Genomic DNA, 15,410 nt, shown 5'->3' with positions numbered 1-15,410 from the left:
ATTTATTTTATTTAACTAGGCAAGTCAGTTAAGAACAAATTCTTATTTACAATGACGGCCTACCTCCGGCAAAACCCGGGCCACGCTGGGCCAATTGTGCGCTGCCCTATGGGACTCCCAATCGCGGCCAGATGTGACAGACTGGATTCGAACCAGGAACTGTAGTGACACCTCTTGCAAGGAGATGCAGTGCCTTAGACCGCTGCGCCACTCAATGAACTTATCCTCTGCAGCAGAGGTAACTCTGGGTCTTCCTTTCCAGTGGCGGCCCTATGAGAGCCAGTTTCATCACAGCACTTGATGGTTTTTGCGACTGCACTTGGAGAAACTTTCAAAGTTCTTACAATTTTCCGGATTGACTGACCTTCATGTCTTAAAGTAATGATGGACTGTCATTTCTCTTTGCTTATTTAAGCTGTTCTTGCCATTATATGGACTTGTTTTTTTACCAAATAGGGCAATCTTCTGTATTCTACCCATACATTGTCACAACACAACTGACTGGCTCAAACGCATTAAGAAGAAAAGAAATTCCACAAGGCACACCTGTTAATTGAAATGCATTCCAGGTGACTACCTCATGAAGCTGGTTGAGAGAATGCCAAGGGTATGCAAAGCTGTCAGCAAGGCAAAGGGTGGCTACTTTGAAGAATTTCAAATATAAAACATATTTTGATTTGTTTAACACTTTTTTGGTTACTACATGATTCCATGTGTTATTTCATAGTTGTGATGTCTTCACTATTATTCTACAATGTAAAAAAAATAGTCTAAAAAAAGAAAAACCTTGGAATGAGTAGGTGTGTCCAAACTTTTGACTGGTACTGTATAGTGCATTTTTATTTTGACCCATTAATGTTGCGTCAATACGAAAATGCGACAGATCCTCTCCAATTTGGCCTTTCTTCATATGTTGATTAGGTAATAACCTGAATGATAATTAAATGCCATGATAATAAGGAAGTGTAATGGCTCGTTTCAAATAGGTTTAATTAAGAAGCATATCCATGTAAACAAGTGTACAAACAGAATGCGCCACTCGGGAGGCCCAGTACTGATATTTTAACACTCCCAAAGCCTAGGACCAAGAGGCATGGAGAGGCAGCCATTTAGTTATTATGGCCCAAACCTCTGGAAAGCCTGCCACAGAGAACCTGAGGGGGGCCGAAACGTTCTCTTTAAAAAGAGATCTTCAAACATATTTGTAGCTTTGCATTTCCTTAGGGGGCTTTTTAGTCATTCAGTTGTCATTCTTTTTTAAAACCTTGTTTGTTGTGTAGTAAATATTTCAGCTTTTATTTTCATATTTTTTCCTGTAAAGCACATTGCGTTGCATTCCATGTCTGAAATGTGCTGTAAAAATAAAGCTTGATTTGATGTGAGAAAGATGCAGAAATGATTTGGTTTAGCTAACGTTACCTAGCTATGTAGCCAGAAATACTTTTATTTTTTTTATTTTTTTTTACGTCCAATGTTTGTTTCCCATGCGTCATCAATGGTCCGCGCGTTGCGTTCTGGGTGATTCTTGGACAAGGAGAACGCTCCTTCAACGAGTGAATGTAAGTCAATTGGGTGCTAGCTCAAAAACCCAACATCAGCATATAGAAGTACAACATTACAAAACTTTTCAGAGTTGTGAGATAATTAACTTCTCAGTAATATCGTATAACTTTGGAATCGTCACATTATGTTCGTTAAAGGAAAATAGACAGGTTTATCAACTCATATTCCCGGAGTTTGAGAAGGGATTGCGTGATGATTAGGTTAGCAACCGCGTGACAACGCGACTGGTCGACAGTGCTGGGTGGGCGGTTATACGTTTCAACATTCATTGCCCAATGTGATTCCTAGCATCTCCTTTCTCTAACATCTCTGGTGTCGACTAGCTAGCTATATTATAATATGAATGATACTGCATGATAACGTTACTGTACTTTTATATTCGTATGGGAGTGGTAAACGTTCATTATTGATATTCTAACGTAAGCATGTTGTTACCTAGCTAGCAGGAGTTAGCTGTGTATTGTGCTGAGGTCTATAAAGCACTAAAGGTAATAGACACTAAAAAGTCTGCAGGTCCAGACAACTTGGATCCCTACCTCCTACAGATAGCAGCTGGTATTCTTACTGAACCTGTGGTTCACATTTTCAACTTGAGTCTCTTGACCAATTCCATACCCAGTATTTGGAAATCAGCTTATGTTCTCCCACTGCTAAAGGTTGGAGATCCCTCAGATGCTAATAACTGTCGTCCCATGTCCAAACCCTATCCTGGTCAAAGTCTATGAATCCATAGGGAACTCACAGTTAGAAAACATCTTAACTGAAAAGAACATACTGGCTTTAGATTAGGACACAGCACCACAACTGCAGCTATGGCAGTGGAAAATTACATAAATGCACTTGATGAAAAGCAACATTGTGCTGCTCTGTTAGTTGATTTATCAAAGGCAATTGATTCAGTTGACCATGAATTGTTGCTATCTAGATTCAGTAACATTGGTCTCAGTGAAGGGGCAGTAAATATGTTTAGGAACTATCTTTCTGACAGAACACTGTGTATATACTGACAATCACAAGTCTAGCTTTCTTAAGATTAATAGAGGTGTGCCCCAGGGTTCCATTTTAGCTCCTTTGTTGTTCTCAATGTGTATTAATGATTTGGGAAATGGGATGCAACCAGTAAAGCTGCATCTATATGTAGATGATAGTCATATATTCATGTGCACCTTCTCTGGTTCAGGCTGTTGAAGAGCTCCAGACTGCTTTTCAGTCACTATAGGCCTCCATTTGTGGTCTCAAACTGGTATTGAATGTACAAAAAATACATTCATGACCTTTACCAGAGCTAGCACTCAGCCAGAGAAGGTTAGCATTGTCATATCTAGCAGCTTATCCATTGAAGTGTCATCCTACAAATACCTAGATATATGGTTGGATGACAAGTCCTTTAAAGTTCATATGGATAATCTTGTGAGGAAGCCTAAATTGAAATTGGGATTTTATTTTTGTAATAAGGCTTGCTTCCCGCTTATGGCTAGAAAGAAGCTGGCTGTTCAGGACACTTTTCTCTCTGTAATTGATTATGGTGACTTGTTGTATATGCATGCAGCCTTCTCCGGACTCTGTTTATCATGCATCCTAGCACTTTATTTCAAATGTCAAGTCACTCACCCACCATTGTACCTTGTACCAAATGATAGATTGTACCTCACTTTATATGCGCATGAAAGCTACATTGTATGTGTCCAAATACACTAAGACAGTTGTGTAGAAGGCACGAGAATGCCTCTTCCCCCTCAGGAGACTGAAAAGATCCTCAACAGCTGCACCATCGAGCGCATCCTGACTGGCTGCATCACTGCCTGGTAATGGCAACAGCTCGGCCTCCGACCGCAAGGCACTACAGAGGGTAGTGCGTATGGCCCAGAACATCACTGGGGCCAAGCTTCCTGCCATCCAGGACCTCTATACCAGGCAGTGTCAGAGGAAGGCCCTAAAAATTGTCAGACTCCAGTCACCCTAGTCATGGACTATTCTCTCTGCTACTGCACAGCAAGCGGTACCGGAGCGCTAAGTCTAGGTCCAAAAAGCTTCTAAGCAGCTTCTACCCCCAGCCATAAGACTTCTGAACAACTAATCAAAGGGCTACCCAGACCCCTCTTTTACACTGCTACTCTGTTTATAATCTGCATAGTCACTAACTCTATATATTACCTAAATTAACCGGTGCCCCCGCACATTGACTATACCGGTACCCCCTTGTATATAGGCTTACTTATTATTTTAATGCTGCGGTTTAATTATTAGTTACTTTTATTTTCCTGTTGTATAAGGCGCATGTGACCAATACAATTTGATTTGATTCGATTCACCTACAAAGCCCTTTTGGTTAAACTCCCTCTTTACCTCTCTAGTCTGGTCTCCTTCACCACCAGCAGTTACCATACCCGGTCTGCTAGGTGATTGCTAGGAAATGTACAGTATTAGACAAGACTGCCTTCTCGTCTTGTGCACAAGAGGCATGGAATAGTCTACAATCCATGCTTCATCTAGATATATTAGTGCCACTGAATTAATTTAAAATATTGATGGGAGACTAACAGAGGAGTGTAAATGCTTTTTTTTAGGCTGGATCATGTTGTATGTTTTGATTCTGTAATATATTGATTGTTGCTGCCTTCTTGACCAGGTCTCAATGGGCTTTTCCTGGTTAAATAAAAACATTTAAAATTGTCTGCTAATTTAATGTGTACGTACAAGACAATAAACCCTTTAATTGTCTGCACATGCTGGTGAATTGTTGCGTTATTCAAGAGTGTTTTCTATTTATTTTATTTTTATTTCACCTTTATTTAACCAGGTAGGCTAGTTGAGAACAAGTTCTCATTTGCAACTGCGACCTGGCCAAGATAAAGCATAGCAGTGTGAACAGACAACACAGAGTTACACATGGAGTAAACAATTAACAAGTCAATAACACAGTAGAAAAAAGAGAGTCTATATATACATTGTGTGCAAAAGGCATGAGGAGGTAGGCGAATAATTACGATTTTGCAGATTAACACTGGAGTGATAAATGATCAGATGGTCATGTACACGTAGAGATATTGGTGTGCAAAAGAGCAGAAAAGTAAATAAAAACAGTATGGGAATGAGGTAGGTAAAAATGGGTGGGCTATTTACCGATAGACTATGTACAGCTGCAGCGATCGGTTAGCTGCTCAGATAGCAGATGTTTGAAGTTGGTGAGGGAGATAAAAGTCTCCAACTTCAGCGATTTTTGCAATTCGTTTCAGTCACAGGCAGCAGAGAACTGGAACGAAAGGCGGCCAAATGAGGTGTTGGCTTTAGGGATGATCAGTGAGATACACCTGCTGGAGCGCGTGCTGCGGGTGGGTGTTGCCATCGTGACCAGTGAACTGAGATAAGGCGGAGCTTTACCTAGCATGGACTTGTAGATGACCTGGAGCCAGTGGGTCTGGCGACGAATATGTAGCAAGGGCCAGCCGACTAGAGCATACAGGTCGCAGTGGTGGGTGGTATAAGGTGCTTTAGGGACAAAACGGATGGCACTGTGATAAACTGCATCCAGTTTGCTGAGTAGAGTGTTGGAAGCTATTTTGTAGATGACATCGCCGAAGTCGAGGATCGGTAGGATTGTCAGTTTTACTAGGGTAAGTTTGGCAGAGTGAGTGAAGGAGGCTTTGTTGCGGAATAGAAAGCCGACTCTAGATTTGATTTTCGATTGGAGATGTTTGATATGAGTCTGGAAGGAGAGTTTACAGTCTAGCCAGACACCTAGGTACTTATAGATGTCCACATATTCAAGGTCGGAACCATCCAGGGTGGTGATGCTAGTCAGGTGTGCGGGTGTAATATATTTTAGAAGAGAAGTTGCTTGGATTGATAAATAGTTTAATGTAATGGATGACAGTAAGAACATTCTGTTATCCACAATTTGACAGAATGGCATCATAGGAGAGATCAGAAAACTATCCCTGAGCCAGACTCCTGCTGGCACTTCAACAGTTTAGGCCTAAGTCAGTTAACCCATAGAGCAAAGCTGATCACCAGGTTAGTGAACTTCTGTCCTTAGCCGTCTGGTGGTTAATTAATAGAGCAAATTGAGTGTCATTGATTGATAATTTCTCACATGATAACCCTTTGAATCATTGTCATCAAGACAGACATTTTGCCAATAAAGTTAGTGTGAAGGAGGCTATCGGTTGTCATTAGTTACCACAGCGATAATTATGGCTAAACCCACCTATTTCTACAATCTTAATCTGATTTTAAACCTAACCACACCTATATCCTTATGCCTAACCCTAACCTTGTTTTTCTAAAATTATCATTTTTGCTTTAATGAATTTTTACAATAGACATTTTTGATTTTGTGGCTGTGGTAACTAGTGACAAACGTTCAAAAATAGAGTTTTGATTATCACTGATTTGCCAAAAGACACTATTCAAACCCAGGGGCTTAGAGCTTTAAATGAAAATTCCCTTTATTCAAAATAAAAGACTTGCGAGAGAGAGGGCCAAGCTCCTGACACGCCACAAGGCCAGCACAATGCAAGAAAACAGCCGTGGCTGCATGACTGACTGCTCTGCACACTGGAAACACGGCTGGTGACACAGCTGTGGACCAATGATAATATCACTAAGCCCTTCAACTTACTTCCTCTCCCTCCCCATCTAGCTCTCATGACGTTTCCAGTAATTACACAGAGACCAATCTCCTGGGAAGTATCTATATTGGAAATACAAGAGTATGGGAAGGCCGAGGCAAGTGCAATGCAGAGAATACCGGTGACTAAGGTTGTGGATGACCCATAATGCCTTGCGGGTTAGTGGATATTCAGTGGCTGGCTTTGTTGACTGTTATTGGATCAAAACACCTCCAGTTGTACAAAAGTAGGATTTCAGTTAATTTACTGCTGGTCCATTTAGTCCAGATATGGGCCAGCATTGACTGGCCTGCCTCAATGCCACTATGATCCAGACAAGGTCAGTTCCAAAAGAGAAATCAAATACTGTATGAGCAGATCTATAGACCAAATGGGATTTCAAAGAGCTGCATTAACTGGAACAGGATGCTTGAGCACATTTACAGGAACACTGCAGTATAGTAATGCTATATTCTTGTACTATGCAGGACTGTAACTAATAATGCTGCTTTGGTGTGTTCCCCTTTCTGTGCCCTCCTGGTTTTTTACTGTGAGAGCCTCATGTTGCTGATGCAGGCAGTTTTCCTCCAGCATCCAGGCACTTTATTCAGGTAGACAGAGAGAGGCTTTCAGGGTAGCTGAATCGTATGAAGTTCACTCAGCATGCACGGTGAGTCATACGGCCCCTTAGAAAAAGGACATGCACTTGACTTGCTGTGTCCCCTCACTATCCCTTAGTGGTGTGGGTGGGTGATGAGGTAAGACACCATGTCTCACCCCCTTGCCCTCACACATTCTCATAGGAACATCAGCAGTCAACCAAGATTAAAGTTTGTAATAGTAATATCAGCGTATCCAGTTATGGTAGTGAGTGTATGTGGGCACTAGTACTAGGTCAGGGGTTGGGAGCATAGTACCTCTCTCTGTATGCCCTCAGAAGCAAGTGTTCATGGTTGTGATCAAGCAATTAGTGCTTGGCCATGTGAGAAGGACTACAGAGGGCCAAGTGGGCATGAGTATTGACTGCTGACTGGCTCTCCCTTTCTATGTCTACCTCCCACTCCTATCTGTGGTGTGAAAGGATGGCATTGTCCTCACTCTGCTCATCTGCACCAAAATATGAATTCCTCTCCACTCGTAACCTAAGCACGCGTTCCAGCAGCTAACCCCTGTCTGCCTGCTAGTTTCTCTGTCTCTAACAATGCCTCTCTCATGCTCACACACACAGTGGGACTGGATGTTGAGGTGTATAAGACTGCTTTAAGACAGCCCAGGGGGAACACACTACACCCCATCTGCATGCAAATGGAAGCATCTTAGTTAGTTATAAAGGGATAATAGATTGTGTATAACACTGATGTCAGAATGTGTCCAGCTACCATAATACTTACCATACAGCTGCACTGTTCCACATGAACAAATAAGAAGCACATGAACAAATAAGAAGGAGCAGTAGCTCCCCTGATTGCCAACCACCTCGTAGGGGCAGGGCTGAAGTGACATTTCCCTAGAGGAATCCTTAAAATGTTACCAGCTACCTACCTACACAGCCTTTTAGAGCCTGTGTGTGAGAGAATGTGTGGATTAGGAGGCAAACACACAGTAAGGCAGCATGCACTCTAAACACACACAGGAGAGCAGGGAGTCAACATATCAGGGAGATTAGTTTTTACAAAAGGGACCTCACTTCTGGCACAGTAATGTTTTTAACTCTGGGAGAGCATTCCTATAGGTCAGGACTGCATTCAACTGTTCCATGGGTTGCTTTTGCACCATGAAACAACATTGAATGTGTTTTTTTCTTGGACAAGGGCTGGGGATGTGTTGTTTTAGTAAATTTGATAGTTATTTTTGTTCGATATGGGAGAATGTACACTACTCAAAAAAATAAAGGGAACACTAAAATAACACATCCTAGATCTGAATTAATGAAATAATCTTATTAAAATACTTTTTTCTTTACATAGTTGAATGTGCTGACAACAAAAGCACACAAAAATGATCAATGGAAATCAAATTTATCAACCCATGGAGGTCTGGATTTGGAGTCACAATCTAAATTAAAGTGGAAAACCACACTACAGGCTGATCCAAATGTGATGTAATGTCCTGAAAACAAGTCAAAATGAGGCTCAGTAGTGTGTGTGGCCTCCAAGTGCCTGTATGACCTCCCTACAACGCCTGGGCATGCTCCTGATGAGGTGGCGAATGGTCTCCTGAGGGATCTCCTCCCAGACCTCGAGACATGATGTCACAGATGTGCTCAATTGGATTCAGGTCTGGGGAACGGGCTGGCCAGTCCATAGCATCAATGCCTTCCTCTTGCAGGAACTGCTGACACACTCCAGCCACATGAGGTCTAGCATTGTCTTGCATTAGGAGGAACCCAGGGCCAACCGCACCAGCATATGTTCTCACAAGGGGTCTGAGGATCTCATCTCGGTACCTAATGGCAGTCAGGCTACCTCTGGCGAGCACATGGAGGGCTGTGCGACCCCCCAAAGAAATGCTACCCCACACCATGACTGACCCACCGCCAAACCGGTCATGCTGGAGGATGTTGCAGGCAGCAGAACGTTCTCCACGGCGTCTCCAGACTGTCACATGTGCTCAGTGTGAACCTGCTTTCATCTGTGAAGAGCACAGGGCGCCAGTGGCGAATTTGCCAATCTTGGTGTTCTCTGGCAAATGCCAATCGTCCTGCACGGTGTTGGGCTGTAAGCACAACCCCCACCTGTGGACGTCGGGCCCTCATACCACCCTCATGGAGTCTGTTTTGTACCGTTTGAGCACACACATGCACATTTGTGGCCTGCTGGAGGTCATTTTGCAGGGCTCTGGCAGTGCTCCTCCTGCTCCTCCTTGCACAAAGGCGGACGTAGCGGTCCTGCTGCTGGGTTGTTGCCCTCCTACGGCCTCCTCCACGTCTCCTGATGTACTGGCCTGTCTCCTGGTAGCGCCTCCATGCTCTGGACACTACGCTGACAGATACAGCAAACCTTCTTGCCACAGCTCGCATTGATGTCCCATCCTGGACGAGCTGCACTACCTGAGCCACTTGTGTGGGTTGTTGACTCCGTCTCATGCTACCACTAGAGTGAAAGCACCGCCAGCATTCAAAAGTGACCAAAGCATCAGCCAGGAAGCATAGGAACTGAGAAGTGGACTGTGGTCACCACCTGCAGAACCACTCCTTTATTGGGGGTGTCTTGCTAATTGCCTATAATTTCCACCTGTTGTGTCTTCCATTTGCACAACAGCATGTGAAATGTATTGTCAATCAGTGTTGCTTCCTAAGTGGACAGTTTGATTTCACAGAAGTGTGATTGACTTGGAGTTACATTGTGTTGTTTTAAGTGTTCCCTTTATTTTTTTGAGCAGTGTATTTAAGAATGGTCTGCATCCAACATTTGAAATTTTAGTCATTTAGCAGACACTTATCAAGAGTGACTTAAAGGATCAATTAGGGTTAAGTGCCTTGCTCAAGTGCACGTCAGATTGTTCCCCCAGTCAGCTCGGGGATTTGAACCAGCGACCTTTCGGTTACTGGCCCAATGCTCTTAACAGCTAGGCACACTAAACACTTATGGAAATGTAATAGGAGGGCATTCTGTGCAGTCATTTTTCCTTTCCTTTTCCCAAACTCAATTGTAGGTATATCAGTGAAACAATACACCTGAGAGGTGTTACTTACCAACTCATCTAAGTTTCTCATGTCACACAGCACCCTCTGTTTCTGTTGCCAATGTGCATAGGGGGCAGGCTCGGGTTCATCCACCACACTCTCTTTCCGAACAAAAGCCCTGCTTACTGGAAGCAGGCTTGGGCTGGGCTCCCCCAGGTTCTCCTGGTCCCGGATCTCCTCCTCGATCTCCTCCTCTAGCTGGATCAGCATCGGGGCCAGCATGCCGAACTTGGCGCCACGCCTCGCCACCTCCAGCAGGCACAGCACAAAGTTCTTCTCGTTGCATTTCTCCACTATGTCGTTGGTCTCGAACATGAGAACATCCTTGATCCACAGTTCCTGACGACACCAGCCGATGAAATTGGACACGTTGTCCCGAGCCAAAAACGAGCCAGGAACCACGTTTCTTGACTGAAAGACCACATCCTTGGTTGGCATCCTCAATGACTGTGCAGCCTCTGGGTACTCCAGTTGAAAGTCCAGCGCTGCGCGATTCACGTTGTTGGCATGCCGACAGAGGGCACAGCCAGTCTCCAGCCCTTCCATAAAGGTGTCCGCCGTTATATCCAGGTCATACAGCGTGTTAAACCACTCGGCCAAGTCCTCTTTCATGGCATACAGGTATTCCTCGCTGGACTTGAACGGCCGGATGCTTTTGGAAGCAGCAGACTGGATGTTACTCTGATCAGCCATATTGTCGGAATATGTATCAATGCAGGCTATTTAATCATTCCAAATTGGATCATTCCATAAACCCAGTCCAAAACCGTATGGAGCAGAGCAAATTAACCGCGTCGACGCACCCATGACAAACGCGCATATACGGCATCTCAATCGAGGTCCTTGAATGAATCCTTTGTATTGTTAAAGCATATTGACATCATGCTAGAAAACCGTGGCGCGTGGATGCGTTTCCGGATGTCTGCGTGATATCAGCTTCCTATAATGATAGCATCGCTATTTCTCACCGAACTCCAACTGCGGGAGAGAGAGAAACCGGTATGGTTAGCTACAGATGGATACACACCCAATGCATAAAGCTTCCCGGTGCCCTAGATCCTACCCCGGTGAATATACAATGCGTTGCGATAGTCATGTTGCTGGTTTGCCTGGATGGTCCAAATCACTTCTTCGCAGTCTCCCTCAATATAAAGACTCCACACTGACCAGTGGCAGGCTTCACAGTTCCCTTGCCGAGTAACATCGTCCCCCGCTCATTAATTGCTCAGCCCATATTGCACCGCCTCCTGCTATAAGCATGCTGACCGGCTCTAGCTTAGACAAGAGACAGGCAGAGCGATACAGTGGCATATCCCATTATGAGGGATAAGCGCCGGTAGAAGGGGGAAAAAACTTAACCCTGTATCCACCGCTTGACAATAATATAGCATAGCCTAGGGTTTATACCACTGAAAAACGGTAGCCATTCTTTTTGAATGAAACACCTATTGCGTAGGATATAGCCTTCAATTGCAGAGTTGACAATTGACAACCTGTCACACTGTACCATGCAGATGCGCATTAATACGTTGGATATGGCACATGAGCTGTGGGCATTTAAGATCAAGTAGGTTGTTAGGCTACAAAGGCCTACATTATTACCTGCAGTAGCCTATAATAATGTAATATCAGCTCGTGAAGTTAGTGTACTGATAAAAGGGTGGAACGCATGTTTACATTAGGCTACAGCTATCATAAGAAGATAAAGAACATAAGTGTTGACATGGTGAGAAAAAACATGACATCGAGAATTAACGGACCACGGGTAAGCGATCACCGTCTTTAAATGCACATCATAAGCCGTCAAAGAAAATACCATCATTATACTATCTTGACAATATTTCAAATGACGCAATGACCTCACTGAGTGGTTAATGTTCCTGACCAAGATTTACTCAATTATACAACTTCATTCTCATAAAAAACATTTTCATTCTTACATACCTTTGACCTGTCTAAATTTTCTGTCAAGGACGACGTTTGTCGAAAGAAACAAATCGAAACCATCCCCCAGAACAAGAGCTGTAATATTGCCTACACTTTGAACGAGTTCAAAAGTGTAGAATTAATGACACCCTAGTCGTTTTAAAAAACACACCCTCACCATCTGTCCTTACACTTGTTTATGACATTGCTAAAACACCAAATCACTTTCAACACCAGGACACGGGGCAAGAAAAAAAGAGAGGGAGGCGAGTCTATTTCCTCCGGCTTGAAAAGGCAGACAAAACCTGCCAAGGAAACATTAGCAGGTCATCAGGCAGCTTACGTCTGAAGACTGCATCAAATTCAGGCATGCCCATTTTACTACAGGACAAATTGGTCCAAATTAGTATCCAGATTACTCCAAAGGAAGCAGAAATTAATATTACAATGTAACGACCAAGAAAAGTCTACAGTTTAGCCTTCAAAGATTATCAACACACTAACTCCACTTTAGTTTTGCTGTGCCTTCGAGATCTTTGGCGGGAGGCGAAAGTAATTCTATTTAGGCAGATTGTGTTGGGCTAATAATTTTAGCTGTGGTTCATTATGTAGAATTGAAAGCTGAATGTAAAACCGGGTGAGGAGGAGAAAGCAGTATAAGGGAAGTCCTCTCTACCAGTGATGTAATCCGTCCCTCAGACGAGCATGTGCATTAAGCATTCTGGGGAAATCAGTGAGATATATATCTATTACACATACATACATACACACACGGACACCCATTCAAATGAGTGGATTCGGCTATTTTAAACACACCCGTTGCTGACAAGTGTATAAAATCGAGCACACAGCCATGAAATCTCTATAGACAAACATTGGCAGTTGAATGGCCTTACTGAAGAGCTCAGTGACTTTCAACGTGGCACAGTCATAGGATGTCACCTTTCCATCAAGTCAGGTCATCAAATTTCTGCCATGCTAGAGCTCCCCCTGTCAACTGTAAGTGGTTTTATTGTGAAGTTGAAACTTCTAGGAGAAACAACAGCTCAGCCTCGAAGTGGTAGGCCACATAAGTTCACAGAACGGGGCCGCCGAGTGCGTAAAAATCGTCTGTCCTCGGTTGCAACACTCACTACCGAGTTCAAAACTGCCTCTGGAAGCAACATCAGCACAATAACTGTTCGTCGGGAGCTTCATGAAATGGGTTTCCATGGCCAAGCAGCCACACACAAGCCTAAGATCACCATGCGCAATGCCAAGCATTGGCTGAAGTGGTGTAAAGGTCGTCGTCATTGGACTCCGGAACAGTGGAAACTCATTCTCTGGAGTGATGAATCACACTTCACCATCTCAGAGTCCGACAGAGTAATTTTTGTTTGGGAGATGCGAGAACACCACTACCTGCCCCAATGCATAGTGCCAACCGTAAAGTTTGGTGGAGGAGGAACAATGGTCTGGGGCTGTTTTTCATGGTTTGGTCTAGGCCCCTTAGTTCCAGTGAAGGGAAATCAACACTACAACATACAATGACATTCTAGATAATTCTGTGCTTCCAACTTTGTGGCAATAGTTTGACAATGCCCCTGTGCACAAAGCGAGATCCATACAGAAATGGTTTATCGAGATTGGTGTGGAAGAACTTGACTGGCCTGCACAGAGCCTTGACCTCAACCCCATTGAGCACTTTTGGGATGAATTGGAACGCCGACTGCGAACCAGGCCTAATCAACCAACATCAGTGTCCGACCTCGATTAATGCTTGTGGCTGAATGGAAGCAAGTTCCTGCAGCAATGTTCCAACATCTAGTGGCAAGCCTTCCCAGAAGAGTGGAGGCTGTTATAGCAGTAAGTAAACTCCATAATAATGCCCATAATTTTGGAATGAGATGTTTGTCGAGCAGGTATCCACATACACATCCATCAGACGAAGTGTCAGGGCAGGGGGAAAAAAGTTCCTTCCCAAGTTGCATCTCAATATAGAAGACCTATAGTATTGGTCGCTCTGTGTCAATATGAAATAAGCCTAGTAGTTACACTTTGATACCTAGCCTGTTTATATTCAAACTTCATTTTGGAATCCCACTGCTATTCCAGTTCACAGGCAGAGCCAGACAAGCACTGTCTGAAACAACAGCTGCACCATTTTTGTCTCTGCACATGCTGCTCTGCTGTTATGTGATGATTTGAATTTCAGTATGGAAAAAGGAGGGCCTTGTTTTGATTTGAAAAATACAGTTGTTTCTTTAAGAGAGAGAGGGTGGTGGAGGGAGGAGAAAGAGACTGGTGGGATGACATCATTTTCTGGGCCGGGATGAATCAGCTTTTCTGTGACACAGACAACTCACACACCGTGCTCAGTTCCCCAGCATGAGCAACTGGCTCCCAGTCATCAGAGAGCTCTCATCAGCTGTGACCGGACTTCACCCGCACACAAAACACTGGGCTTTGCTCTTTAACTGGAAATTAGACATTTGAGAAGTTAGGGCTGGAGCATTTAGAGCGTTCATATTTAATTTGATAACCAGGACACCGTACAACAAAGTACAATGAATGCACCCTGTCTGTGATGTCAAAAGTGATTACAGGTATACAAACAGACTGGATTATAAAAGCGGACCCAACTGTTAAATTTAAACAAAGCTCAATTCATTCTCATTGGGAAGTGAAGAGTGATTATCAAAAGTGCTCTGAGAATGTCTGGACATATGCTGAACAGATGCATTAAGAAATGTGGTATAAGTCACAGCCAGGGGAGGCTGACATCTGGTTAATAACATCCATTGCCTCTTGATATGATTGAGAGGTTTCTCAAACAATGAAAATAACTTGCAAAGACGTCATCGCAATTCTGTAAAAAAGCCTGAAGGCAGTCGATGTCTATTCTCACCAGCAAATGTACAATTTAGTTCAGTCATTTTTGACCAAGTACCTCTTCATTCACTAGTCATTATACAGTTAATTCGGGAAGTAGTCAGACCTCAACTTTTACCACATTGTTAAAAATTAGGCTAATGTAACAATGTGTAAATAGTTTTCCCTCAATCTACACACAATACATCATAATGACAAAGCAAAAATATTTAGAAATGTTTGGGAATGTATACATTTTTTTAATTTTAATTTTAGATGTCATAAGTATTCAGACCCTTTACTCAGTTGAAACACCTTTGGCAGTGATTACAGCCTCGAGTCCTCTTGTATGAATTTACAAGCTGGGCGTACCTGCATTTGGGGAGTTTCTCCTATTCTTCCCTGCAAATCCTCTCAAGCGGTCAGGTTGGATGGGGAGCGTCACTACACTTCTATTTTCAGGTCTCTCCAGAGATGTTCGATCAGGTTCAAGTCCGGACTCAGGCTGGCCCACTCAAGGACATTGAGACTTGTCCCGAAGCCACTCCTGCGTTGTCTTGGCTGTGTGCTTAGGGCCGTTGTCCAGTCTAAGGTCCTGAGCACTCTGGAGCAGGTTTTAATCAGAGGTCTCTGTACTTTTTTCCGTTCATCTTTCCCTCGATCCTGGCTAGTCTCCCAGTCCCTGCCTCTGAAAAACATCCCCACAGAATGATGCTGCCTTCACCATAGGGATGGTGCCAGGTTTCCTCCAGATGTAACGCTTGGCATTCAGGCCA

General features: G+C 43.6%; 1 protein-coding gene across 2 annotated transcripts in view; it reads right to left on the bottom strand.

The window, feature by feature from the left end:
- LOC112248513 (GAS2-like protein 2A) overlaps nt 1-12,070 on the bottom strand; it is a 48,920-nt gene extending 36,850 nt beyond the window's left edge. Inside the window, exons 1-2 of one of the 2 annotated variants that reach the window (XM_024417608.2) lie at nt 11,803-12,070; nt 9,868-10,836 (exon numbers count right to left, since the gene is read on the bottom strand). In XM_024417608.2, the coding sequence (XP_024273376.1) occupies nt 9,868-10,551 (684 nt within the window). In that variant the 5' untranslated portion in view covers nt 10,552-10,836; nt 11,803-12,070. Of the gene's footprint in view, nt 1-9,867; nt 10,837-10,921; nt 11,168-11,802 lie in introns of those variants that run through there. The other variant, XM_024417609.2, reaches the window with a different exon arrangement.
- Nucleotides 12,071-15,410: the final 3,340 nt, after the last annotated feature.

This window comes from Oncorhynchus tshawytscha, linkage group LG12 (assembly GCF_018296145.1).
Source record: "Oncorhynchus tshawytscha isolate Ot180627B linkage group LG12, Otsh_v2.0, whole genome shotgun sequence".
NCBI classification, from domain to species: domain Eukaryota; kingdom Metazoa; phylum Chordata; class Actinopteri; order Salmoniformes; family Salmonidae; genus Oncorhynchus; species Oncorhynchus tshawytscha.
The sequence above is the reverse complement of the archived record's forward strand: the minus strand, read 5'-3'. Positions and strand labels throughout refer to the sequence as shown.